Source organism: Corvus moneduloides, chromosome 5 (genome assembly GCF_009650955.1).
Source record: "Corvus moneduloides isolate bCorMon1 chromosome 5, bCorMon1.pri, whole genome shotgun sequence".
Lineage (NCBI taxonomy): Eukaryota > Metazoa > Chordata > Aves > Passeriformes > Corvidae > Corvus > Corvus moneduloides.
In genome coordinates this window covers 61355980-61383921 of record NC_045480.1, presented here as the reverse complement: position 1 = coordinate 61383921, position 27942 = coordinate 61355980, and the positions used below count along the sequence as shown (strand labels likewise).

General features: G+C 44.2%; 1 protein-coding gene across 1 annotated transcript; it reads left to right on the top strand.

Annotated features, from left to right (window-relative positions):
* Positions 1 to 3306: 3306 nt before the first annotated feature.
* On the top strand, positions 3307 to 27927 carry GPAT3 (glycerol-3-phosphate acyltransferase 3). The gene is made up of 12 exons (XM_032109391.1): positions 3307 to 3506; positions 13347 to 13419; positions 19882 to 20152; positions 20652 to 20726; positions 21229 to 21318; positions 21510 to 21603; positions 22018 to 22133; positions 23239 to 23294; positions 23754 to 23839; positions 24266 to 24394; positions 24867 to 24946; positions 25789 to 27927. The coding sequence occupies exons 1-12, from the start codon at positions 3366 to 3368 to the stop codon at positions 25913 to 25915; spliced, it is 1338 nt and encodes a 445-aa protein (XP_031965282.1). The 5' UTR covers positions 3307 to 3365; the 3' UTR covers positions 25916 to 27927.
* The last annotated feature ends 15 nt before the right edge of the window (positions 27928 to 27942 follow it).

Sequence of the window (27942 nt, the reverse complement as noted above, 5' to 3'; positions counted from 1 at the left end):
AGATTTACCCCATCCTGGAAAACAAGTTTGCAGCCATGGTTCATACCACCAAAACTTGAGAGGAGCTGGTAATTAGGGGGGATAAAATAAGTGTGGCCAAACAAACAAACAAACAAAACCAACAAAAAATTTAGAAAAGCATTGTAGTAAGACTGATCCTTTTCCTCTGTCTTTGATTCAATCCAACCCCCATTAAAATCATGTGTTACATCACATAGTCATGTTTATTTGGACAATAAATGTATTCTTGCTACAGACATAAAAATACATTATTGCTGGTATTAATGGGGCAAAAATTAAGAATCTCGGAAACTTCTCACAAAGTTAAAGAAAAAAAAAGCAACAAAACTTTTTGTATCCATTTGGAGCACCTGATTTAGGTAAACTTGAAGCATATCATTTCAACCAAAGCTTTTTTGGTATGCACTGTACTTCGTGAAATAAATTAAAAAATAAGGATATATGAAAATGTTTTCTTCCAAGTATAGAAACTTGGAAGGAAAGGAACATCTCATGGGACGTTTCTTTCTGGAAAATACTCCATTAGAAACATGACTAACTGTAGCCTTTCTACATAAAATAGGTCTTGAAAAAATGAAAATATGGAAAATTGTTAGAACTGGCACTCTTTGTATATCTTCAACAGAATCATGCTATCTTACCCATAATGAAAGAATGGTCTTAGTGCTTGAACCAAAAAAATCCTCCTCTCAGGAACACAGGCTCACTGGTAAAAGTGAGGCAGAGAAATTCTATGTCTTCACAGCTTACAGTACAAACAAAAAAATGTAATGATGTAATTAATTTGAAATGAAATTATCAGTAGATAGGTGATGAACAGTTTATAACAGCTTTATCTTTAAAAGGCAAAGGCCAGTTGGTAAAGAAAGCAAGTTGGTTTGTTGTTTTTTTTTAAATAAGTCAACAGTTTTTGCAGTTAACAGCCAGCTAGTCTTTGATAGGAGTGAAAGATCTGTGCAAAGGCTGAACTTCAGCACAGTCATGACAGGACTTTGCCAGTAGCTCTGTCACCAGGAGGCTGTTGGATGAGCAGGCATGTTTCCTCCCTGCTGTCCCAGGCAGAGAAGGTGGTTTTTCAAGCAACTCAATAAGAGAATTGATTTTTTTCTTCCCATTTAACATTAATAGCTTTGTGAATTATTCATGCAATTCCGGAGGGGAAGCCTGGATGCAATAAATAGGAGTTTGTGTTTACGTGTGAGTCTTGCCTCCGTCCTGGTCCTGTTCAGCTCACACAGGATGGCTGCCTGTGCCTAAAACTGCTTCCTGTCATGATACATTTTCACCAGTGTTTTTTCCCTGCTGCTGTGTAGTAAGAGCAGGGGTCAAACCAGCCACCCTCCCCTGCTCTTAAAACACAAATGTTGGTAGAGACTGCTCCTTCTTACTTTTTGTTTACGGAGCCTGAGGACAGTGCCAGCAGGTCCAATAGCCAGGCTATTGCAGCAAAAAAAAAGCAGTGCCTTAATTCCATGTGACGAATATTACAAGGAGAGGTCTCCAGAACCTTCTTTTGTTGCTCCAGGTACCCTGATGGATCTCAGCCCTCTGAGACTCAGGAATTTGCCACACACCATCAAATTAGACATACGCTGTGCCATTTCACTAAAGCAGAGATTAACCAACACATGGACTAAATCAAATTATTTTCAGTTTGCAAAGTTTGTTTTCTCAACTAACACACAAGGCAACACTTCACCTTGCACAGGATTACCTGTATTGCAATTCTTGCTTCAGATGGCAATTTTAGATGTTGCTATGTAAAGGAAGGTACTGAAACATCAGGGAGATACAAAGCTGTATGACCCATTGCTATGAACACTGTACTGTTTTCCCCAGGATCTAGACAGCATCCACTGTTGCTACTTGGGCTACATCTGTTCTTTTGTTCCTCAATGCCAGATGAAAACAAACCAACAAAGCCTTTGGCCTCTGCCATTTGCACCCCAGATAAAAATTCATGAGCAAGCACTAAAAAGCACTTTCTGCTTGGGAAGCAACAGACAAAATACAAAATTAAAATATGTTACCCATGGGTGTGTCATAAATATCAGACAGTTTGGAAAGTAATGTACTTTTGATTTGTTTCTGTTCTGGGCTTTGGCCAACATTAATTGACTTGGATCCACATATCTTTGTAATATTTAAAAATCACTTATAGTGCGAATAGTAAGGACTCTTTATTACCATGTGTACGGCACCAACAGGTTATTGCCTTCATCCTAACTGGGCCTTTTGGGCATGATCATAACTAAACACTTACAAGAATGAAGACACTGAAGTGCTGTTTGGCAATGTCAAATCTAGCTGGACGGTGGTTGTTGTGTCTAGAGGCTTCATCAGGGATCATCCTGCCTCTGCCTCAGAGAAATTATTTAACCAGATGAGGCAAAGACTAGGAGGAGAGACACCAGAGCCAAAAAGCAACGCCCTCATCCACATGACTCTCCTGAAATAGTTCTTTAGGCCTTGGACTCTAATTCAGGTTTTTCCTTGGATCCTAAGCACTTGGCTCTCAGATATATTTCTGATCTCTCAAATATGGAGAGGCAAACTAAACATCCCATTTCTATGAAGCAGTTATGAAAGATGCATGCAGAAAATATGCCGACTGCCTTTTTCTCGGAAGAGGATGTTATTCCCTTTCCCCGGGATGCTTTGTCAAGGCTGCCATCCCTCTTCAGCCTTTTTCTGCTAACACTGCTTTCTTGGTATGGATTGTGTCACGCCAAGGGCTGTAGGAGGGCTGTGCACAGGCCCGGGCAGGCAAACCCTCCTCTAGCACTTGCCACAAAGTTTCCTTTCTCTTGGAGTGGGCCTAACGCCGGGATGGGGGCTGGACCCTCGTGAACCCCTCTTCCTAGCTCGAGGCACGAGACAACACAGGCGGACAGTGCCGACCTTGCCCCTTTTCCTTTCTTTAGCTGTCCTTGTCCTCTTTGATATTCACAGACCCAGGAGCTTTCCCCAGGTTTCCTTTTCTCTTCTGCTCCCCGAGCCGCTCTTTTCGGGCTCCTTACGGCTTTCCAGCCCACGCTCCCGCCTCGAGGCACCCAGCTCGCCGTGGCAGCGCCGCTGCGCTCCCGCCCGCACCCGCTGGAGCCGTTTCTCCCTGCACCAGGAGCTTTCCGTGCCGTCCGCTAAACCCGCTTTTAGCTGCTTCCCGTCTCCCGAGGCTCACCAGCTTCCAAACTTGCACCGAGCCAGCCCTCCTGGAGCAGCCGCCGGCCCCGAGGCGGGGCGGAGCGGGGCGGGCCGGGGCGGCCGCGGGCCTTTAGGGCCGGCGGGAGGCGGTGCCGCCCGGTCCCCGCTGCCGGCGCTGGCGTCGCGCGGCCCTGCCCGCCATGGAGGTCGTGTGGGCCGTGGGGCAGGTGGGCGCCGTGTGGATGGCGGTGGTGCTTGGGCTCATCGTGCTGCCCTCGGCGCTGGGCATCTCGCTGGGCATCTCCGAGGCCTATATGTGGGTGCTAGTGAAGACGCTGGAGGTAGGCGGGGGCTCCAGGGGAAGGAGGGGGTGTCCCCGGCGCCGTGTCCCCCGCGGGCTGGGCCTCGCTCGCTTCCCCAGGGCCGAGGTGAGCTGGCGGGCCGGGCACGGCTCCCTCCGGCCGGGGGGTGTGCGGGGGTGGGTATCCCCGAGAAGCGTCTGTCCGCTCCGGTGCCATCTGTCGCCTCCTGTAGAGGGGAGCGGCTGGGTCACGTCCTGCCTGGCATTGCCTGGCTGTAGCTTCGGGCTTAAAGCCCTTGGGCAAAACTGGAGATCTCTGTTAATTTCGTGGTTGTGTAGGCTCTGGAGTGCTCTCCCTGAACCCGCAGGAGAGCGGAATAAACCTTGTTACCTAAGGCTGTACCGTGGCCTGGGCGAGGCTGTCGCTGCTCGGTGGCAGCTGTGCCCCACCTGGGGGAAATGATGCTGGGTCATGCTCTAGGACGGTGTAAAGGTCTGAAGTCTGCGAAGGGAAGTGCCAGGAGTGCTGATGCTCAGAGGTGCGGACTCCCATCCAAGTTGAGCATGTCCAGCACCTCAGTTGCCATCTGCCCCAAAATTCTCCGTGATAGCCAGTTTCTCGCAGAGGAACTGCTTCCTGCATGGGGCATATTTAATATGTGTGTGAAAACCTTCCCTCTGAAGCTCATGGTAGTGGTGAGGAAGAGTGTTTTTAAATTGCTGCTGGACAAGATGAGATTTAAATATTTACTATGCTTTTTCCAAGGAGGAGGGGCACCCAAACCAAGGAAACAGCTGTAAGGAGGAAAAGTGAAATGACTCACGGCACAGTCAGTGGCCATGCAATATATATCAGTGTGTGACTGTGGAAAGTAGATTTTGTCTGATTTCATCTTGTTCTTCGAGGTTTTCAGGCAAGCCTTGTTCATGTACTTCAGTGCCTGGCTAAAAAAATCTCGCCTATTAAATCAGCATCTGTTAAATGCATCTCAAGTCAAAATGTTTTAAGGCTTTTGGGTGAGAATGAATCGGCTCGAAGTACTTTTTGGGACTGTGAATGATATCAGGATAACTGTTAAGGAGAGAAGATGCAGCTGTTAGTGGAAAAAAGATTTTGAATAGCAGAAGCTGAGGAGTTAAAGATCATCCTGGCCTGAGGGAGCAATCCAGATGGCCTAGTGAGATAGTCTTGTTTGGATGACTTGCCTTCACCTGTGAATAACCACAATTTGCATTCTTTATTCCTAGATCATTAGTTGTTATTTTTTAGTGTCACCAAATGTTGCAACAAGAGGTGACTCAAAATGTTTTGGGCAAAATTATGGAGAAGTGTCTGACGGCATATCGACGATTGTTAATTGCAAGAGCTCTCCTGTTGCCTAAGGGAGGAAATAATGACTTATCTTGAGAGTTGCCATTACTTTTGCATGAAATACTTTCTGGAATTGCATGCCACTCTATATATTAAAAATTGTATTAATACAGAATTATACTGGACATAGATATGATATAAAATATTGTAAATATAAGAAAAGGCAATGAAAAATTGCAAAGTGTTCTGAGAAGAAGAGTCAGCTAAGTTGGACTTGCTGTGGGAGAGTGAAGAAGCTCAATCCACCCAGGTATTCTGCTTATCTCAATTTGGCCTTGCTTTGCCTGTGAATTCTTTGTCCTCAGAATACTTGCTTGGGAATAATCCCTGAAAGGAAGTGGTTTGTTGTGGGATGTCTCCTCTTCCTTGGCTCACGGGTCTGTCTTGGTTAGAAGCCTGACAGAGGCTGATTGTCTGCCAGCCAGGTCCAAGCAGCGCCTGCAAGAGCACCTAGAGATATGTGATGTTGCCAAAATCATGTTAACAGTGAAATGTGCTGCTAGCTGGGTGAGATTTCCTGGGATGTTGAATTGAGTGTGCATGTTTTCTCCCGAGACAAGTTTTCTGGCTCTGTGAAGTCACAGGATGCTGCAATCTCTGATGGCTGAGACCTTTTTCAGCAGAGTGTTAATTTAATAGCTTCCTTAAGCTTCCTCTTCCACCCAGCCCTGGATCTCCCCAGGCCTTTTCCCCTGTTTCCCAGGAGGAGGGTGAGCTCTTGGACCTGCAGAGTGTTCAGTCAGGATGCTGCTGCTTTTGTTGCCTCTTTAATGGGCCAGATTACAGGAACTGTCTGCAAAGTGGTGGCTGTGCATCCTAGCTGATACTGAGCTGCTCCCTGGCTTTGCCTGTTTGTATCCCAAACATCGGTGAAGTGGAAGGACGGTGGTTTGTTTCCTACATGGCCTGTGTTGTCAGGTAACAACGTGTGCTTTATTAATCTGTTTTGAGCATCCAAGTCTGTCCATAGTTCAGGGACAGTTCTACAGTTTGCTGTGATACCTCTTCAGGTCACGTCAGATAAAACAAGACATCCAAGCATGGGTCTGTGGTGCTTAGTTGTGTAGGCTGTGGGATGGAGCAAGTTGAAGATGACAGGGGGCTTATACTTGAATTTTTTCCTGCCAATTAAAAAAAGAACCTTTTTCTGCTTGTTTCAGGAGGGCAGAAGGTTGTTCCCAGTGCTGCAAGCATGATCTGAGACAAGGGAGGGGAAAGCTCCTTTTAGGAACAAAGTGGTTTTGTGCTTTGACCATCTGATGTTTCTGACAAGGGACATGAGTCAGTGCACAATAGCTTTTTCTCTCTGCTAAGCTGCCTCAGCAAGCACATGCTGCTAAGCAAAATGCAGCATGTACAGATGAGGATGTGCTTCTGTTGGGTTGCATTTGACCCTTAAGTATTGCACTAGGGATTACCAGCTTTATATGGAGTATATGGATACATTTTTTCCTATGTGATTGTATTTTTTTCAGTGCGATAAGGGGAAAAAGTGTAGAAAGTTGTGCTAAAGAAGTACAGCAGGCAGACCACTGGCTACTAGAAAGCCTGCTTCCCTCATCATGTGGGTATTCCTGAAAGTACATATCTTGCTTCTGAATTACCTTACCAAACTCAGCAAACTTTTAGGAAATTGCTCATTTCTGCCTGTGGCTTTCCTCTCACTGTTAATAGAAGGATTTTTATTGGTATGTTTTTTAAAACGTGGGAGTACTGCTGCAAAAACATCTGCAGCAGCTGTTTGCCCCTATGAGGAGCTAGTCTGGACTAGTCACCAGCCATCCTGATGCTTGTGACATCACTTGCCACAGAAATATTCCTGACAGCTGAAATGCTGGGGACTGTCTCTTGCAGTCATCACAGCATGCTGCATTTCTCCCTGTTTGTTTTTCAACATGAACAGATAGCTTCCAATTTTAAATTTAGTGCATCTTTACCTCTTGGTCTCGTTTTTGCTCTGTCTTAATCCATTGCCTCTTATGAACTCTTAATTGATTTGTGACTGTCGTGGCCCCTGCAAACATGCCATTGGAGCTGTCTTGCCAAGCACTGGAGAATCCAGCCTTTCAGAAAGTCCTTTGTCTTTCATTGAGGCCCACAGAGCAGCCACTGTCACAGAGGATCAGTTCCTCTATTTCCATCAGATTGTAGAAGATCTGGAGGACTGGTTTGGACTGGTGTCTATATATTTGGCAGTAGCAATGAACCCCCTGAGTGATGGTCTCTGCTTGATGGATTACAGCTCACCATGTTAAATACTTTGGGTTTTTTTTTCCAGTCTGCTGGGGTTTTTTTTTTTGGGGTGTGCCATGCTGCCTGAGACAGTAGAGTTGTCAGCAACACTTTGTACAGACTACCCTGCTCGCCCTTTCTAATGGGAAACATTTCTTGTGTTTTTTTAAACTGTGCGGTGTATAATACTTGTGAAATATTAAGAAATAAGAAAGCCTGAGGGAAGTGAGGTCTTTAGGTCACATTTGTGTCAGGAAACAAGCAACCTGGCTATTAACTAACGTCACATTATTGTCTATTTCTGGACTAGTGGTTTGAGGATGACTGCAAGCACTTTGAATGCACTTCCCTCCCCAGTCTCTTGAGGCTCTTTGTGGGGGCTTGCAGTGAGCAGAGAGGGTGCTTCTTGTGTGGTTGGTTTTGCTGGCTGTAATGCACAGCAGATGCTGCACTTGTAGGTGTTTTTCACATCCTGTAAGTGATCCATTGGGGTTTAACAGCAACCCCTGGTAACAGAAGCAATTTCTGATACCTTATTGTGCTGCCTGCTGGGAATGTACTTTTGCTAGACAAGATTGTAATATTATTCTGTAGCTGGAGGTTAAGCCCAAGTTCCTTGTGTTGCAAGATGACCTTGGCAATATGAATGGACCTAGATGTGAGGAAGAGAGGACCTCTCAGTGCCTCTGGTCAAACTGGAGATCGTGGCTGTGCAGGGCAGTTGGGATGGACTGTTACTCTTGTCCTAGGTATGCCAGGCTGCAGCTTCTTCCCATGAGTCACCATCAGGGTTGTGTGTGGTGCCAGGAATGAGGGTGGGGAAGGGAAAAGGAGAATACGGAAGCTGATAAATAGATGAATCATTGTGGGCTTTGACTGCTGCTTGTGTAACTCAGTGGCCTCGGCAGCAAGCTTTGCTGACTAATGTCATTGCACAGAGTCAATGAAGGCCTCTGTCTATGTAATTGGTATCCTTCAAAGACTGCTGGGCAGAGGAGAATCTGACAGCTCTGAAAGCTGCCAGCTCAGATGGTAATGAGAAACATGTCTTGGAGACATGCCTAATGTGAACGATGCACCCTCGTTTACAGGGCTCAGACTGACTTTTGGAGTAGTATTTTAGTAATTTTTGTGCAGAATCTTGAAGTAAATCCCTGGCCTGTATTAACATAGACCCCAGTCCTTTGAAGGCCTTTATGTATGTTTACCACAGATTTAAAAATCAAGAGTCCTTGCACATCAGTAAGTTTGGCAGAGCTGGGGGTTGCCCTCTGCTGTGGTTGCATCAGTAATTAATGCACCATATTCCAGATCAACAGTTCTTGTTTGAAACCGCTCTCAATTTTACAACAAGCAAATGAGCACTGTTCATAAGCAAATGCTGTTAAAAAAATATCCACAGCTGTATTCAGAGCTTGCCTTGAAGTAAGAGTTTGTGAAGCTGCTGTAAAAGAAGCTGCTTGGCATTCCTTTTGCTGATACCATTGGTGTTATCCTGTCAAGCTGGACTCTTTGTTGCTCTTTGGATACCTGTCCACCAGGAAGGACTTGCTATGCAATTCCTGTGTGCAGAAGAATTTGGGAAGGTCCTTGGAGGCAGTGCCAAGGGTGTCCCATCAGAATGAGAAGTGTATGGGAGGTGAGAGAGGGCCTTTTGCCCTCACTCGGAAGTGATAGTTCCTCGTGGTAGTGGTGGTGTTCTTGCCTCACACAAAACAACCCAATAACTGGCATGCAGATTTTGCTGTGTTAAACAAGGTGGCATTGTGTGGGAGGTGCTCTGCAATCTTTCTGTTGTTACTGAGGTTTGGAGAGATTCCAAGGAGGAGTGCTCACCTAAACTAGCACATAAACTTTTGGCTCTGATCCGGCGGTGCCTTGAAAAGAGGAACACCAGTGGTCTGTCTCCATATGACTGCAGATTTCAGTCATCTCTCCCTTCTGAAAAATCGTCAAACATTGTGAAGTCAGAGGTGATGTAAATGTGGTAAATGAGGTGAAAGGCTAAGCCTCATTTCTTAGGGGAACAGGGCAACACTCTGAAGTGTTCCTAATGACTTGATTTCTGATCCCAGAAAAGAATGTCTAGATGTGATTTCATGAAACGACGTGTTAGGCTTGGCTTTGGAGATAGTTAGACCTCAGAGGCAAAAATTACACTTTATTTACAAGAGATATCAAAAGCCCTCCCTAATTCCAGATAAGATAGTTGCCAAATAGGCAGCAATCTCTCTCAAGTACTGCACAGGTCCTCTCTGTGTGGCAGCTGCTTAGTGATGTTGTAAGTGAAATTGTTCTTTTGGCCATTTTGGATTTTTTTTTAAGGTGCTGATAAATTAGAGGCCTTTTCTAGGAGGAGAAAGAGGGAGAATTTTTCCGGGGAAAGTTGATGTTTTCCTTGCCTAGTGAAGTGTGGTATCTTCAGATCCTGTGTTGTGTGATTAAAGCATCCAAGCTGCTTTCTTGTCAGCAGTTAGGATACTAAAGTTTCAAAATCAGACTTGTGGTGATGTTTATAGTTCTGGGATCGTGCTGTTTTCTGACCTTACATTTTCAGTCCAGTGGGTAGTCCCACTGCAGAACTATTTTTAATCTGTTTGGGAGCCTGATGTTTTATACTTATTCTCCAAAGCTGCTTCAAGAATCCCTCCAGAAAACATAGGTCTGCACCAAGGTTCTTGGGACTGCCAGCTCAGCACCAGCTGGGACAAGCTACTTAGATTTGTGCCGGTGTTACTGACAGATCCAAAAGACTTGCCAGTCTGCTTTTTGCTCATTTCCTGAGTAGAATGGAGGTTATGGCTTATAATTGTTTCATGCTTTGATCTCTAATACACAAACACATTATGTTCCCCTCTGTGGGATGGATCAGCTCACATTGTGATAGTTCTTTGTAGCATAAAGTTGTCCTTCAGCTGAAACAGCGATGGATGGCACATATCCCTGGCTAGCAGGAAGGAAGGGAAATTACTCACATTACTGCAGGTGGTGTCTCTTTTGTTTCCCAGCCTGGATATGAACAGGCTTTTCACTTGGTCAAAATTGAGATTCTGGCTTTGATGGTAGTGCCTTTAATTCAGGTGCCTGAATATACGTGAAAGAATTAGATGTTAAGTAAAAATTTCTCACTTCTTGCTCCTTGGTTGCTGGAACATGCAGAGTTTTTGGAAATATGATGGACTGAGGTATGAAGAAAGCTCACATGGAGAACTTAAGAAATGTTTGCTGTGGCATCTGGTAGATGTGGGTCCTTAGGAATGCCCAAATGTTCCTGACCAAGAGGGAGAGCTGGTTTCATCATTGCCTATTTTATTAAGTGTGTTTAAATCCCCTGAGAGACCTGGCATGGAATGTAAAACTGCCTCAGCCATTGACTTGTGACAAGTCAGCTGTCCCTTGGAATGCTCTGTGCAACCTTTGTACATGATGCTATGCTGATGTCAGGCTCATGGCAGTGCTCCCATTCCCTGGGAAGGCACGGGTAGAGGGCAAAGGGAACTGTCCTCTCCAGCCTTTCTCTTTGCCACTGTTCCCCCATCCCCCAGGCGGGCTGCTGCACCTTTCTGGAGTTAGATGGACCTGAGGAGCAAAGGTCAGACCACGTAGGAAGAAGGAATGTGCTTTTCTGAATAGGGTTGATAAATGTGTCTGAGCATTAGAAACTGACTTGAGTTACATGGCCCTGCAGCTTCTCTGCTTTGGGAAGATTCCACTGTTTCCTTTGCGTAGCAAAATGTCAAAAGATACTGCAGTACAGGAGGGTGTTGCAAGCTCTTGGGCACTACAAAGGCATGTCTCAATAACCTGTGTCCTCATGGTTTGTGCTGAGGATCAGGCCTTGATACAGTCTAGTATGAACCAGTAACTGCAGGATTTCTGTAGCAAGAGCTTTCTGAAGGGAGTGTTGCATGCTCTTTCTGAGCACCAAACAATGTGATTCCACGGTTTGATTACCCCTTTGAGAGGATTTGAAAGATGAAAACTTATTTTTTCTGCTAGTGTGTATGGCGGAGACCATTAGCCAAATATGTTCTTGTTCTTCTGTGTGCTGAGTGACTTAGCTGTTTGTGGAGATTTTAATTCGTTGAATGCAGTGGTTCAAGTCTGGTCAGAAATTACTGTGTAAATGTATTTGCTGGTCCCGGTGCACCCCCAAAGCCATTTCATAGACAAAATGTAAAATGGCAGTGGTGTGAATGGGTTTTTCCTTGAGCAGTGTTTTGGTTTGGTATTTCCCAGAACTTCTATGGTCACAGTACTGCTAAGACTGATGTGTAGCCAGAAAGTTACTGAGAGTACTTGAGTACTACAGAAAGCACTGAGTTATTTCTACAGTTAATTTCTGGGAGAGCTATTGCCTTAGCAGCAGCAGAACTGAGAAAATGAGTGACTGTATTGGCAGGGTAGGTTGTGATGCAGCAAAATCTGATACAGTAAGCAGTACTGGCTCATACTGGGAAGTTACTTGGTGGAGATAATGCCATGAGTCAGGATGCTGACCTTTCAAAAGGGAACTGCATCTCCCTATGTCCCACAGCTCATTTGGAGGGGGCAGGTGGAAAATGCGTGGTTTAACATGGGGCTGGGTCCTTCCTGTGCAGACTGAGCATCATCTGTATGCTCTTAAAAAATATGCCTTTGATACTGATTAAGCTATTATGATTTGAACAGGATAATATCCTGATCTCTTGATATGAGCTCATTTCTACCAGGTCACCTGTCTGTCTTGAAAATGCCCATAATAACGATGTTCCTAGAAATAGAAAGGAGTCTTGTGGAGGAGGAATTGATGTGGATAATGGGTAACCACCGAATCAGCCTTCATGGACTAAGCTTTCCATCCCTTAACAAAGCTGCCATGTAGGCAGCTGTGATTCAGGCCAGAAGGGCTACTCTGACATCACAGGCTTTGGGGTGGAAAAAGTATTATAATTGTTAACTCAGTAAAAATGAAGCCTGAGATAGAGGGCTATATGAAAGCTCTCTGGAACTGAGTCAGATGGAGGTCAAGAAAGCCTTCTGCCCTGAGAACAGGTTAAACTGGCTCCAGCCTCATCAGGGCTTGAAATGAGAGGAAGTCTCCTGACTCTGATGTGGTTCTGCCAGAGGCTTTTGCGGGAACCAGGGCAGCTGGGAAGCTTTGACACTCATTGGAGAGCAAAGCTTACTTTATTCCCTATTTCAATCTCATTCTCTCAGACCGCCCACTGGCAAAGAGCAGGTTAGCCCCTGTGAGCTGGCAGCCCTTCCCAAGGGCAGGGGAGAAGGGGCTCTCTTTAGCTCACCCTAAAGCTGGTGATTTGGCCTGTTTTTCTGCTGCTCAGAGCTTCGAAGTGAGAGCTGAGAGAGTTGGGGCTGTTCAGCCTGAAGAAGAGAAGGCAACTGGAATACGTTGCCCAGAAAAGCTGTGGGTTCTCCATCCCTGGAGATGTTCAAGACCAGGCTGGATGGGACTCTGAGCAACCTGATCTGGTTGAAGGTGTTCCTGTCCATGGCAGTGGGTTGGGACTAGATGACCTCTAAGATCCCTTCCAACCCAAACCATTCTGTGATTCTGTGAAGATGCCAAGAAATGAGCAGTTGCACAGTCAAGGGAAATGCCAGGTTTGTTCAGCTTGGCAAATTCTTGGGTGCAATCCTTTTTGGATTGAGTTTGAATTTAGTTGAAACTTCCCATGACTGCAAATGCTGGTTTTGGTTTTAGTGAAATCAGCTATATGCAGGCTTGAGTTTCACTTAACACAGTTAGGACTTCTGTTTTTTTGCTTCAGTATGATGAGACTACTCTGAAAGAAGGCAGGCTGGGTTGTGATGTGTCTGTCAGCTTTGTGAACACGTGCTGTGTGTCCTGTGTCTAGCTTGGCTTCTGGGGCTTTCCATGCAGCCTGGAGTCAGTGGTTGCTGTGCCAGTAGCAAGGCTGACGGAGGCCGTTCAGGCTCTTGGTGGCCGTGTATCTGAACTAGAACTGAAGCAGCTGTGGAGTGCTGAGTTGGCTCTCTGAAGACTGAAACCAGAGTTGTGAAGTACTGACTAGCACTGAGTGTTGTTTTGGTTTGGTTTTTTTAATTATTGTGAATTACTCTGAGTTTCTTCATAAGAACTGTGTATAGGTTTGGGTTTGTAGACACATCTGAAGAAGGTGAGTGATGATTACCTGGCGAAGATATTCTTTGAAAATCACAACATGTCTTTGACTAACTGTTGGTTTTTTTGGTAACTTTTTTTCTTAAGTGAATACTGCATTTGTGAATTAATGTTTTCTTTCTGTTCAACAGTGGGCCACTATCCGGTTACAAAAAGGTGTCAGAAAGCCGCAGCCGCAGGTGCCACAGACTCCTACTGCTAATGGTGAGAGCTTGGGGTAAAGTCACATTGATAAGACTAATGTTCTAACGTTGGAAGTACTGAGGCCTTCTCAAATGAAGCAGTTAGATGTGTGCATGAGAGAACTGGAAAAGAGGTGGGGTGTTACATGCTCACTGAAAGTCATGGCTTATCCTCAGGCAGCTGCTCACTCACTGCCCCAGCGGGATTGGGGAGAGAATCACAAAGAGTAAAAGCCTGAAAATCTGTGGGCTGAGATAAAGACAGTTTAACAGGGAAAGCAAAAGCGACGCACAGAAGCAAAGTGAAGCAAGGAATTAATTCACTGCTTCCCATGGGCAGGCAGGTGCTCAGCTGTTGGGGAAGATGAAACAGGAAAGCCTTATAAATATGATTGCCTGACAAAAGATTTTGGGAATATGAAAACTACAGGCAACATCGAAATGAAAGCCACTTTTGAAATACCAAGTCTTAGTTACTGAACAACTGGAAAACAATGGTATGGCCGACTGAAGGTAATCCCCTCTTGATTGAACAATACCCTCTGCTTGCAAGCAGGTCCAAGGGTCAGAGCAGACCCTACTAGCTCAGCAGAAGGGGTCCAAAGAGTAGTTTTTAGAAGTTAAGATGTAACACTCTATGGTAATATAAGAACTCTTATAGGCTGTATGTAAATGCTATAGGATTTGTATCTTGTATTGATTGGTTAGTGACAATTAGAATATTCAGTACAGAAGATGATTTATTGTATTGTAACCAGGACTTCAGACTTTCCTTACTACTTCTTCCACTCTTGCTCTTACTTCCACTCTTGCTCTTGCACTCTCTCTCTCTCTCTCTCTCTTACCCGCTTACTCTCTTGCTCTCTTGGGCCTGCTCAGAGCTGAGTCTAGCAGCTCTGAGCAGTGCCCCTATACCCACGCCTTTACAATAAACCGACTGTGTCCCAAGATCTGCCTATAGAGATCTCTCGTCACCGTCCGTCCGAACCCGTCCGTAACCTACACTCAGCCTTCTCCAAGAGAGCAGGGCCCCATCGTGGGTAACATGATGACTTATTTTAACACGTCATCACTCCAAATGTCCTGCTTTCCTCCTCCTTCTTCCTACTTTATATCCTGAGCATGATGCCATATGGTCCGGAAGATCCCTTTGGTCACTTTGGGTTACTTGTCTGGGCTGTGTCTCCTCTCACCCTCCCAAGCACCCCCAAGTTCCTCACCAGCCTGGCTGTACACAAAAAACAGGAAAGCCCCTGGCTCTGTAAATCCTGCTCGGCAATAACAGAAACATCTCTGTATTATCAACCCTGTGTTCAGCACAAATCCAAAACACACCCCAGTACCAGCCACTGTGAATAAAAGTAACTCTATCCCAGTGAAAGTCAGCAGACTTATGTACCTAATTGTTTTGCAATACTACTGGCTAGCAAACAGCTCCTGCAGAATAAAATGCTGCTTCTACTGGCTTGTACTGAGTAGCTGAAAAATCAGGGCATGAGGAAATGAAGGATATGAAACAACATGAAGTTTAACAAAACAAAGTAGAGCTGAAGATGGAGACTGTTCTCAGCTGATGGAAATTTTCAAGTTTAAATATGAGGTTGATTTTCATCTTGAAATTTGTCTTTGCTGCTTGCAGGGTTGCTGGCCAGCTATCTCAGTGCTAACAGCATTAGAGTGCACTTAAATATTCTCTGAAGAGATTTGAGTGTTTGTTGGACAGCACTTTTCTTTCCCAAACTTAGTGCTTTTTCTGTGGTAGGACTGCAAGTTGAAAGTGTGTGGTGGGCTACTTGTCTTTTTTTCAGTCTGCTGCTACTGACCTTTTACCCTCTGGAGTTAGTGTCTGCCAAACTTCTTACACTCACTATCTGTAGAAAGACAGTTGAAAAGTTGCTTCATATTTCTTCCTTTAGCCCAATTTTGAAATTAGTTCTTTTGCTATATCTTAACCCATACTGTGTGAGTCGTGGTAGGCTGTAGTAGGTCACAGTTGGCTTTAAGACTTTGGAGCCATGAGAGAAGTCTGAGTTTGCCCAGGAAACAGGAGAAAGCTGAACAAGACATTGCAGCTAGCACTTGGTTTCCTCTTGGTTCCTGAATGTTTCAGTATTGCTATTCAATTGCTCTGTTTTGACAGCATTTGGCAGCAGGGTGAGCATTTTCTGTGTGCTCTCTCCTTAGGCAGCACAGCTGGAAGCAGGCCCAGCTTGCCAGTTGGCAAACAAGTCAGTTGTTACCTGAGCCTATGGATTAGCTCATGTGAACATGATCCAGCAATGGAGACTGAATTGCCGAACTGGGGGTGCGTGTTTCAGCTCCAAAGGGATATCCTTATCAATACTGTGAACACTGGCATCTCACTGTCTGCAGGCCAGGCATGGAACTGGCTTCCGTGGCAGCACATGCAACTGTCAGCACCTGTGGTAATAAGTGGTACTGCACAGCAGCTCTGAGAACAGGTTAGAGCTTGCCTTGTTTAATTGCTGACTTTCAAGTGGCTGAGAAGAAGAACATCCTTTATCACTCACCAGTGTCCTGAAAGTTGTGAGGTTTTTTGGGAGGAAAGGGGGAAAGTCAAGGTTAGAGGTCCTTTCGGACAATGTCACTGCCATGTTGTCTGCTTCCCAGGTTGTCAGTGATGTAGGAAGATATCCTTTTTCTTCCTGTAAGGCTGACAGTGCCCCATCACATCACAGGCCAGTGAGAGTGCAAGAGACCCTACTGTGCAGCTTAGCTGCACAGAAGGTGCTGTTGTCCTGCTAGACATCTGATCATTCTTACACAGTTATTTCTTCTCTAGTAAAGAGATATCAAGGGAGAGAGGTCCTAGCTAGTAGATCGTCCTATGAGCTTTCAAAAGCTACAAGTAGCTATTTCTTATCTGTGCAGCTGAGAGGTGTGTAGTGGTTCAGAACCTGCGCTGAATTGAGTGTACTCCATTGCCTGGAGGAACATTAGAGATAGTAAAAATGGCCTGAGGTAATTCATATAGATAGTTGCATGCTGGCTATGTTCAAGCAGTCTTATGGATGGGGATACACAATCACAATGGTAGCTGAAGCCCTTTTTAATGTCCTTTGTATATCTGAAATAAAAAGTTAAAACCTTTCCCCACTGGAGGTGGCTCTTTCTGCAGGAAGCTGGAGTCTTAACTGTTCTTACTTGAGAAAGTATGGGGAGACATGAATTCTGCAGTGCCAAGCTGTGCTCCATATCTTGCTCTTGGGAATTTTTTAAGCGTAGGAGTAACTGACTTATGATTAAGAGTTCCTGGGTGTGGAAGAAAGTACTTGAGGGCCAGGGCAGGTGTAGGTCTAACAGTACATTATGTAAGTTGGCATTCCCTCAGGTGACGGAACATGAGCAGACAGAGAGGCCCAATTACATTACACAATATTTACTGAGGGAGGAGAAACTCCTGCTGATAATGAATTACAGAGTAGTTGATTTAAAACAGAGTAAAGGTAAATTTTTGTGTGTGTACACCTATGTGTAAGTGCTGAAAGGACGTACCACTTCTTACGTCTTTCCTGACCATCCAGCCATCACTAGGAGGTGGGTCAGGATTTGAGGGAGCACTGCAGATGTATGTGCAAGGGCAAGTTTTCCTGTTCCCTGGCAGAGCAAAAATGGTCCTCCCCAAACACTTTGAAATTGTGTTCCTAAGTAAAAAAAAAAAAAAAAATAGGCAAAAAGACAAGTGGGCACGATTGAGGAGACACCACCTTTCTCTGCAGTACCAAATCCAGTGTGCTTTACATCTGTTGGCAGAAAGGGCAGCCAGTGCCCCTGTGTTGGTGGTGTGATAAGGAATAGTTTGAAGGGAAATGTTGGCTGGTGTGGTTATGTGGGGAATTATGTGGTGCTGTTGCTTCAAGGCCCTTCTCTGTTAGAGGGCAGTGTGTGCTGGACCCAGTGGTAGCTCTTCGCTGAGCAGGTACTCGGAAGGTAGGTGTCTGTCTCACTGCAGCTGAATGACCAGCTCTCAGCTCTGTGTGGGTGCTGACTGTGTTGCTTCAAGGTGGTGGGCTTAAAAAAGACAAAAATGCTAATAAGTTTTGAAAATTACATCCACTAAAAGAAAAGCTTATGTAAATAATCTTAGTAGTATCTACTTACTACATAAGTAGATACTACTAAGGAGCTTATTACTAGATACTACTAAGTAGATACTACTAAGTAGATCTACTGACTATGTAAGTAGATAGTGTCAAATTTGAGCCTGGTATAATTAGTTGACTGGCGTACGTGAGCTTGAAGGCTTGGGGCTTGCACTGCAACACTGAGAAAAACAGTGACTATGGGGTTTTTTTTTTTTTGTTCAGAGTAATGTTTGCTGTACTCCTGCATAGTGCTGTCTTTGGCAAGCTCATCTCTGCCTATGGCCAAGGGATTAAAGGCCGTTAAATGTGACTTGTGTTTACAGGAAGGCTAAGTACATCACCAGAGCAGCGTGTGTTTAATTCTGTTCATAATACATTCATGTGCTGCTGAGATCTTGGCTCAGAGTAGCTGTCCCAAGGCTGCAGGACAGCTGGTGTATGTGGTGTCATGTGACAAGGACAGCAAAGGCTGATGAGGCAAGACATTACAGCCCTGCTATCTCAACTTGCTAGCAGTGTGATAAACTTGAGCCCTGGGCTGAGTTCAGCTGAGAAGCTGGAGCCAGATGGGCCAGCTGCTTGACTGGTGCTGAAGAAGGGGGAAAAATAAGGGCTGGATAAGGAGGAAACATTCCCAGCTCTGGGAACTGGAGAGAAGGGTGGTACTTGTGTGATGGGTCCTGGAGCGCTCCCCTGGTTTCTTGCCTACAACCTTGTCTCCAGCAGCACAGAGCAGACAGGTTGGACTGACTGGCCTACAGTCCTGGATGCTCCACAGTTTGGAGATTTTTCCAAGTGCGAGAAAAATTGAATCAAAAACTGGATTTCTGATTTGTATTTAATGTATGACATAAGCGTAGTCCGTTTTGGTAAATGGTTGATGTGATGCATGCTTGTATAATTTAGATCCTGAAGAGCATGTGGCTTTTTGGGTATACCATATTAATGGTTTATGTTTGTAGGCTTGTGATAGGATGATGCGGTGAGGTGGCCCGCTGGTACAATTGGAAGTCATGGCTGTCAAGTTCAAAGCTGAAGGTGCCAATAGGTTTTGTTGCAGTGCTGTTCTTCAGTGCTTACCTCAGTGATTTGGGGGACTTGTATCCTGGAGCTTCCTGTGTTATCCCATATGTATGGTACAGTGCGATATGAAGATTTTCCATATCACTTGTAATTTAAATGTTACAATTATTGGCACAGGAAATTTGTTGAGAGATTTTCTGCTGGCAAGACTTCATTGAGAGGCAGATTTCCTACAAAAATACATCCTACAACATGGAAAGTTCCTAGTAGCTTGAAGAAGTTGGGTGCTATGTCCTTTCCCGTTTTTATGTCAGCGTGCAAGCACAGAGATTATGCAGTTTATCAGAGGGTGTCTGACAAAGTGGCAGCCTGAACTTGGACCTCTGTAATCCAAGTTGAGTGTCCCAGGAGATGGTTGTTCTGGTTAACTGTTACTCTAGATTTCTTCGGTCATCACTTTCTGGAGCCAGACTTGCTTACCAGCAAGCAGCTACTTGAGCTTTGTTTAGCTTACACAAGTTGTCCTTGCCTTTGAAAGCTCTAATGAGAAATTGGTGCTTATCAGACCATGAGCTTAAAAAATGAAAAGGGTGGGGGAGGAGAAATACTTGCTGTTCGCACTGCAGTTCTGAACTCTCCAGGTTTCTTTCCAGGTGTGATGTAGTCAGAGTTCAACTAAAACAGTTGTTAGTGCTGAACTAAATCAAGGCTCCTCTAGGCACAACTTTCTTTGATGTGGTGTTTTCGAGGGTTTTTTTGTGGATTTTAAGTAAAATAAAAAGAATAGTGTGGTGTGCCTGTACTTACAGAAAATATTTGTGCTGTGAAGGCAGGGAGGTGTGTTTGGTTCAAAGCTAATCCATGCACAGTGTTGTGGTCTGGGGCTTTGGCTGTGTTGTGGCTGTGGGACACCAGAATGTTAGGCAAGAGATGGGCTTAGGGGATAGGGAAGCCTTCATCAAGGAGATTGAATACTCTTAAATACACAGAGCACAGAAGGGAATTGAAAGGCCAAAGTCTCACTTGATTTCTTCTGAAAGTGTAAGAGAATCTTGGATAAAGTTTGAGTTGAGAACATGCCAGATGGTGGGAAAGAAAAGAGCCTTCTTCTTCGTGTTCAGTAGGTAACAGAACTTGATATAATTGCTGCTCAGGGTGTTGGTGTGAGGAAGGGGAGCTGGAACTGGCCTCCTGCAGGGTATGCTGTGTTCAACTGCACAGCTTCTCCTCCAGTCCTAGGAGGGGCTCTGACAGTAGATTTGTCTCCTTGAGTAATGCAGAGTGACAAGTGGTGTGGAGGGTGACAGTTACTTCACAGAATTATTTTCTCATGTGGTTACCCTTTCCTTCCCAAGGTATCATTGAAAGGGATGAAACGCCTATGGAGAAAGAAATTGCCCGTCTGCATCGAGCGGACTTCGAATTCTCCCACATTTTCTACTTCTGCAGAAAAGGGTTTGAGGCCATTGTGGAAGATGAAGTCACTCAACGATTCTCCTCAGAAGAGCTGCTCTCCTGGAATCTGCTCACGAGGACTAATGTCAACTTCCATTACATCAGCGTGAGGCTGACCGTGGTGTGGGTTGTTGGGGTGATAGTGCGGTACTGCTTCCTGCTGCCCCTACGGTAAGCTCTGGTGCCGAGGGATTTTGTCAGTCTGGGAATGGGTAAATTTCTGTTTTCTTGGTAAATGTCATCTCAGCTTTCTTTAACCCAAAAGCAGCATTGGCAGATACAGAAGATTAACTTGCTTAAAGGCTTCTTTTAGGTTAAGAAGCCCTTCAGAATACTTTTATATTGCCCATTCACTGTGGAGAGTAGAGTAGGGCTGGTGGTCATCTTTTTCACTAATGCTTCCCCTGAGTCATGTATTGACAAAATAAATATAAGGTGGGCAAGCTCTAGTCTCCCTGACACTATGTGCATGGGAGTATCTGGATCTGCTGCCTTTGCTACACCATGACTTTAAGCAATAGGTCAGGGAATTGCTGGGTTAGAGAACTGCATGTGTCAAGTATCTGATGAATAATCGAATTTCTGCAATCCCTTTCCATTTTAAAGGGGCAAAGTGTTATTACAATGAGCAAAGCTACTTATTTTGGTTAAATGTCTGTTTTGTCTGTAGCTTTACCCTCGCTGCCATCGGGATTACGTCAATGATTGTGGGAACAACAGCGGTGGGACAGCTGCCAAATGGCAGGTAGGTACTGTGTGTGAGGGATGAACTTGCCAAGTTGCATCAGTCAAAACAGCTGAAGATTAGGAGTGAACAGATTTTACTTATAACAGGCTACTGATACTTCACCCACAAATTTGTGGACCTTGGGACCTTGTTTTTAGCGGCATTTTGAATTTGGGCTGAGGTTGGGTTCTTGCCAGTCTTGGCACTGAGGTTGATGATTTCTGATGGGCTCCTCCTACTGCCATGAGATACTCAAATGGGGCATTGTAGGGTAGGTAATAGGGTTGGGATGAAAAACACACAGCAAAGAGAGGACAGCCTTCCCTAGCGTAGTGGCACCAAGGGTATGACATATCTTGGCTGAGCTGCTGTAGCGAGTGAGTGGTAGAGCTGGGAATATCCCTCTGTGCTCCAGAATACCAGGAAAATTTCAGCCCTGAGTTGTGTTGAGTAGGCTGGAGAATATTGCATGTGTGTCTAACTGCTTTCCAGGATGCTTCAGGTGTCTGATTTCTTTCAGTGTGAAAAACTACCTGAGTGAAGTGGTTCACCTCACATGCTCCCGCATCCTCGTCAGAGCTCTGTCTGGTACTATCCATTACCATAACAAGTGAGTGAGCAAAAGTGTGTCTATGCTTGTATGTGTGTGTGAGCATCCCATTAGAAATGGGGACTGCTCTCCTGAGGTGCAAATTGATGTCACACTAGAGGCTGACTCACCTGACAGCTTCATGGAACTGTTGTGTGTGTAATGTGGGGCTTAGTGCACTAGCAGTCTAACAAAAAAATATGTAATTGCAGGGAAAACAGACCTCAGAAGGGAGGAATTTGTGTTGCCAACCACACATCACCGATAGATGCGATCATTTTGACAAATGATGGATGCTATGCAATGGTATGAGGAGCTCTAAGGTGACCACAGGAGAGGGACCAGGAAAGGGAAAGATTGTGGGGTACGGCTTGTAGACTTCAGTACTTAACTTTCACAGCAGAGATATTCACTTGAGCACTGGTCAGTGGGGAAAAGTGTAAATTGTGTTGAAATTGGTCTATATTATGTGCTGGGGAAGTTGTCCTGGGAGTGTCAATGCCGGGCTCTTCATCTGGTGAAGTACTTGAGATAGGCTTCCATGTGAGTGTCTAGATCCTCTCAAGTGAATGCATTTTAACACTTCTGTTGTCACTGCTCAATCCTGGTTTGCAGCCTCCCAGTGCATTTGGGTTTGTTGGATTTTTTTGGAGGAGTGGAGAGGAGGAAGTTCTGCCCTTCAGGTGTCTCAGATACTGATGTGTCTTGCTGGGCTTGCAGGTGGGCCAGGTTCACGGTGGGCTTATGGGCGTTATCCAGCGAGCCACAGTCAAGGCCTGTCCTCACGTCTGGTTCGAGCGCTCCGAGATCAAGGACCGCCATCTAGTGACAAAAAGGTGAGGTGTGTTCTGGGCTGCCTCCCTGGAGAGGCATCGGGCAGTCAAAGACCCGGATGAGAGGATCTGGGAGCGAGTTATAGGGATGGTGTGCGGCACACTGCATCACTCGGAACGACCTGAATGTGCTTGCTTGTGTGAGCTTCGGTGCAGTACACTGTGGTCAAAATGTCACCAGGGAAGGCCTGAAACGTTTATACAGGGTGTCATGGTTCAGACCAAAGGTTCTGGTGAGGTCTGAATTGCAGACTCTCAAAAAGCATCTCAGCTGAGAAGCCATCAGCAAAATAACTAATGTCTGATGAATTCTGGTATGCATTTTGGAAGGATGTGAAGATACTTAAATGCTGGTACTTTCTGTTGAAGAGAAATACTGATGATAAAATGGGCTTTCTGTGACAAAAACTGTCTCAGTTTCACTGGAAATTGTGAGCCACTAGAAATAAAAAGCTTTTTTTGTTTGGGTGGGAGGCAAAATGTCTTGTTATAAGAGCAAGCTGTGTACAAAAGTGGTTTTCTGCAGAATGTCACCAAAAGCATACCCATGAATACTGTAGTACAGGGATAAAAATTCTTCCTAATTTGTAGAGAACTTTTTAGGTTAATTTTGACAGGTTAACTTCTTCACTGGCTTATTGGCCTCTGCAGAGCAGGACAGCTTTGCCATGTTATCCAAGTGTTATTCAAGTAGTGTGAGCTGTAGGCATTTAGGAGTCCCCTTTTTAAGAAATCTGCTTTTAAGTGCACAGAGTCTGGATGGACCACTGCATCAATAATTTTTTTTCTTATGAAGGCAATTTCTTGAAGGTTGAGTTGATCAGAGTTAGTTGGACTGACTTAATGGCATAAAATTGTTGGCTTCTCTGACAGTCATTAGTAAAATAATGTGGAGGAAAGGAAACAGGATGTTGCCTCAGTGTAATGCTCCAGGGGCCTAAGGGATGGCTTCAGTTTCTGTAGAAAAGAAAACCAAGTACAAATTAGTGTCTAGTAAAAGGCTTTGGTTTCAAACATATGTAATACATAAAGATATTTTTAATGCACCTGCCTGGGGAAAGAAGAGTGGAAAGGAGCTGTTTTTTAAACTTTCCTTCTGCTTCCACAGACTCAGGGAGCACGTGGCAGATAAAAACAAGCTCCCGATCTTAATTTTTCCAGAAGGTAAGAAGCTGAACTACTTATCTCCATTCAGTGTTGATGTCATCCCTGTTCTCTTTTCATGGCTTCTGCTGCTCAAATCTATCTTCACCTCTGGCTTCAACTTTGTTAGGGCATTCTTGTTTTTCATCTTTAATATAAGATGAATATATATGAAGACAGCACAATACTGTCCCTGGACATTGCTTCTCCAGGCAGAAGAACGGGAAGATTGCTTATTTTGCCCTGAGACTATCAATTCACTGTCCTACAGATTTAACCTCAGTATTGTGCTTTTTGTGTTGCACACCTTCTGGCTTCATTCAGGGAGTCAGTCACAAGACAAAGGATAAAAGTAAGCAGGGGAGAGATGCTTAACTCACTGAGCAGCAAATGCAGGCCATTTATGGGTAAGACCTGTTACATTGGTGGTGTGTTGTACTGAAATGGCTGTGTGAAGCAATGACTTTATCTTCTGGACAGGTACCTGTATAAACAATACATCCGTGATGATGTTCAAGAAGGGGAGCTTTGAAATAGGAGGGACAATCTATCCTGTTGCAATCAAAGTAAGTGGAAATAGCTAGCTGCTGAATTTTGGAGTTTGGGATGGGTTTTTGTCAGAGGGGCAGGAAGTTGTCTCAATACAGCTGCTATTGAAAGCACAGTATCTCAGGCAATTGTATGCATGGTGTGGATGGCTCCTGGAGTATAAGTGGCTGAAATTAAAGTGAAGTCCTTTGGCCTATGGAGCCTAGCTGGTAGGCCCTGATGGGGTCAGCTTCTTCCTCCAGAAAGCTGGAAGGAAGAGAAATCCAGCTAGTCCTTCCTGGAGCTGAAGGGAAGAGAAGCGTCCTGCTCACAGCAGGCTTAGCTCTTCTGGCTGTTCAGGCAAGTGGGTGGCATCTGCTGCTGGTTCTGCCACGTAATCCCAGGTCTGAGAGGCTGTGATGGTCTGGGAAAAGGCTTAATTTTTTTTTTGTGATCCTTTGCAGTATGATCCTCAGTTTGGAGATGCCTTCTGGAACAGCAGCAAATACAATATCGTGAGCTATCTGCTGCGAATAATGACCAGCTGGGCCATTGTTTGCAACGTGTGGTACTTGCCGCCAATGGTTAGAAAGGTAATCCAGCATCTGTTTGATTGCTGTTTGACTGTGTCTGCAAGTGTGCTTTTACTCTTTTTTTCCCTCCCCAAAACCTCTACCCACCCCATGTCTCCAAATCCGAATTTTATACTGGATTTTTGTCAGTGCTGGCTGATGTATGATTGGACTTGGCTTTTCCTGATGCCGCTTGGTGCTGTCAGCAGTGCATCAAATATGCAAAGGATAGCAGTAAATGCAGTACTGTTCACAGTAGCAGTAGTGTTAATGTTCCATCCTGTTGAAGCAAAATTTTCTCCTAATTTCAACACTCTAGGGGAAAAATGAGTTATTATCACATGGGAACATCAGGTTGTGATGTTGGCATGATAAGGGATGGTTTGTTTGGCAGTAAGCTAATTTGATGAGGCAGCAGATAAAAAACATTATGAAAGCCTGCTTCAATTGACTTCTCTCTGCTTTGATTATGTTGGATTTATGACCCTTGAAGGAAGATGAAGATGCTGTTCAGTTTGCCAACAGAGTGAGGTCAGCCATTGCTCGCCAAGGAGGACTGACTGAACTCCCCTGGTGAGTGATGACATCCTTGTTAGAATTCATGGGGTATTTGTAGTTAGTTTGACTGAGAGGTGCTTTCCCTCCTTTGCTTTGTGACAGATATCATTCAACAGCACTTTATTCCACTCAGAGAAAACAATGGAGTAACTCCATGTGCACATATGTCAAAATAAAAATAAAGATGTATAAAGTCTTTGGAGCATGTAGCATGCAGTGTGTGTCATGTAAAGGTTTGATGCTTTTGAAGAAGGTCCACTCATATTTCTTATGTTGAGACTTCTGCTGTGGTTAAGTAGCAAAAGTGAAGTTACTTGACAAATCTGATGGACAACAAAAAATAGAGCAGAAAGCCTCAAGCATTGTTTTGACTTTCTCATGTCCTTCCTCGGTAAATAGCAGGATAATGCCTAGATTTCATATGACAGAGACTTGAGAGCAAAATTCAGATGAAGAGAATGGGCAAATAGATTTAACTATGAGACCCAGCTCTGAAAAATATAAGGCAAGGTAGGACTGTAGTGTTGCAGAAGATTGGCTGCCTCTACAATCGGGGGAAGTAGCATCCCAGATTGCCAGAGATTTCTGTTGTAGATACAGCCTGCTCCCAACATGAATAGGCTGCTTTAATGGGCTGAATTTAAAATTTGGACTGCGTAAGTATTGTGGCTTAAGGTAAAGGTTTTAGTAAGTGTGTTTAAAATTGGATGTTGTAGAAGTTCTGAAGAAAAGCCTTTAATGATAATAATTTAGATTAAAACTCTACAGTTGATTGAGATAGTTATTGTAATGCACAGTTTGATAGCAATAGCCATAACAGTCCTGATGGTTTACTGTTCCCTCTTTCTCTGTTCCAGGGATGGAGGTCTGAAACGAGCGAAAGTCAAAGATACTTTCAAAGAAGAACAGCAGAAAAACTACAGCAAGATGCTAGTGAGAAATGGATCAATAGGAAGCTTGTCTGCAGGAACTGAGTCAGACTGAGTGGTGGTTCTTGAAAACTAACTTTGCACAACCAGCCTTAGCAGGAATAATGTGGTTTTTATAATTAAAAAAAAAAAAACAACCTGGCAAAAAATAGAGCAAGAAAACAAAATCCTTCATTGCGTGTATGCATATTCTCTGTGTGTGGCTGGTGCAGAGCCTGCCAAGGGCAGTGTCTGTGTTCCTCCCTGTTCACTCTTTCACTCTCCTGCCCCTCTCCCTCTTCACGTGATGATGCACTGCAGCTCCTGGTATTCCCAAGCTGAATGCCTGCAGAGTTAGAAGATGAAAAAAACCACCCCAGTTTTTCTGTGTTTGTGAGGATGAAGGGAAGTACACTGAACAGATGCTGTCAGGACACTGGTTGTGAAGATACCTCTTGTTCATGGTACTTGAAAGGTTTAAACATAACACAATTTTGTCGGGTTTTTTTCCTGTTGCTCACAGGCTTTTTGTTGTAGATGACTTAAATAACATGTTTTAGGATGTTGTCAGGACTGTAAGATTGACTCTTTTTGTTAGCTTGCACCTGGATGTGCAAGGAGGGAATGGAAGCAAGGGCTGCACAGAGCCTATAGGATGGGAAAGGAGCTGCCCTGCCAAAAGCACAGATCATGGATCATGAGGAATTTGGTGGCCTTATAACATGGTATTGCCTTTATTGAGAACTGCTGCCTGAGGGAAGACAAGGGGCAAGTCCTTAATTTCCCTGTCCACTGCTGTTGTTGAAATTGCTTTCTTGAGCTCTGGAGCTGTAGAGGTAAGGTACAGTAAAGGTTGGATAATGTAGGCTGTGACTGATGAATTTTTGTGGATTGTCAAGAGTACCCATCTGCAAAAATTATTGCTAATGGCTTGAAGCTCTCAAGAGAGCTACTCCAGTAACACATTTTGTGTTTTCTGGGCCAGCAATAGCTATCACAACTATAAACATAGGATCTGTAAGTCAGCTGTGATATGAGACATGGCGTGTCCAAATCTGCAGTGTATTGCTGTCTGAATGTAATGAGAAATAAATTCTATATTTCTAATGGGTCTTATGTGGCATTACTACTGTTCTCTAAATGTATGTAATTAAAACAGTTACACTTCCTGAGAACTTAACGTTGGAATCATGGAAACTCCAGTCTCCGACATAAAGGACCAATTGTAGCTGAGTTCTACAGATTTCTAACCTGGTTTTCTTTCCTTTTTTTATCCTCTCCTTGTACTTTAGGACAGATAGATGGCTTGGTGTTTATCCTTTCTAGGGTAGGAGTGACTCATCATGCAGGCTCATCTTGAAAGTACAACATGAAGTCTTATCAGGGAGACTCAATTAGTGAATCTGTAATTAACTGGAAAACAACTGAGCTCCTGATTTTTTAACCGAGTTCATTTCTAAGTAGTCTTTTCCTTTCAGCAAGGAGAAATTAAATTTAATGCTGAAAAAAAATTACTGTTCTATAAATCAAAAACTTAAATCTTGTTAGAATGTAGTCTCCCAGAAAAACAGTTCCTGTTTCCCATTATGCACTTACACAAGGACAAATACATAGGGAAGTGTTTTCAGATTTAGCATGGCAGGCATTTAAGAAGGAAATTGTTTATGTTAAAAGGGTTACAGTGGTAAGACAAGTGAGACACAGCAAAGACTTTTTGCTTAAGGTGAACCTAGAGCAACTGTGGTCTGAGTTATGTTATTACTGTTAAGATGAACTGGTCATGCAAGCTTTGGGTTAATGAATGTGTTTGTCATAATTTATGGATATTAGCTGTGAGCTTGAGCTTTCCTGGATTGCACTCACAATAGGAAGCTTTGTAAGGACAACTTTTTAAAAAATATGCCTGCCTCTTATATGCATACACACATAAAATACAGCTTAGGTAACACATTTAAAAATCTACTCTAAATATTGGGGTATGTATATATATAAAATATTTCTTTTAAGGTGTAGATTGTGATGTATTTCTCTGTAGATGGAACAAGAATTGTTTTGATTGAAGGTTTAAATATATGATTCCTAAGAGAACCTTCACAGTCAGTT

Bases quoted from the DNA above. Each gene is read 5' to 3' on its own strand.
- GPAT3 (XM_032109391.1), top strand. From the start codon at position 3,366: ATGGAGGTCGTGTGGGCCGTGGGGCAGGTGGGCGCCGTGTGGATGGCG. The intron at 20,727-21,228 runs GTAGGTACTGTG...GATTTCTTTCAG, and splicing joins GGACAGCTGCCAAATGGCAG to TGTGAAAAACTACCTGAGTG. The intron at 21,319-21,509 runs GTGAGTGAGCAA...ATGTAATTGCAG, and splicing joins ACTATCCATTACCATAACAA to GGAAAACAGACCTCAGAAGG.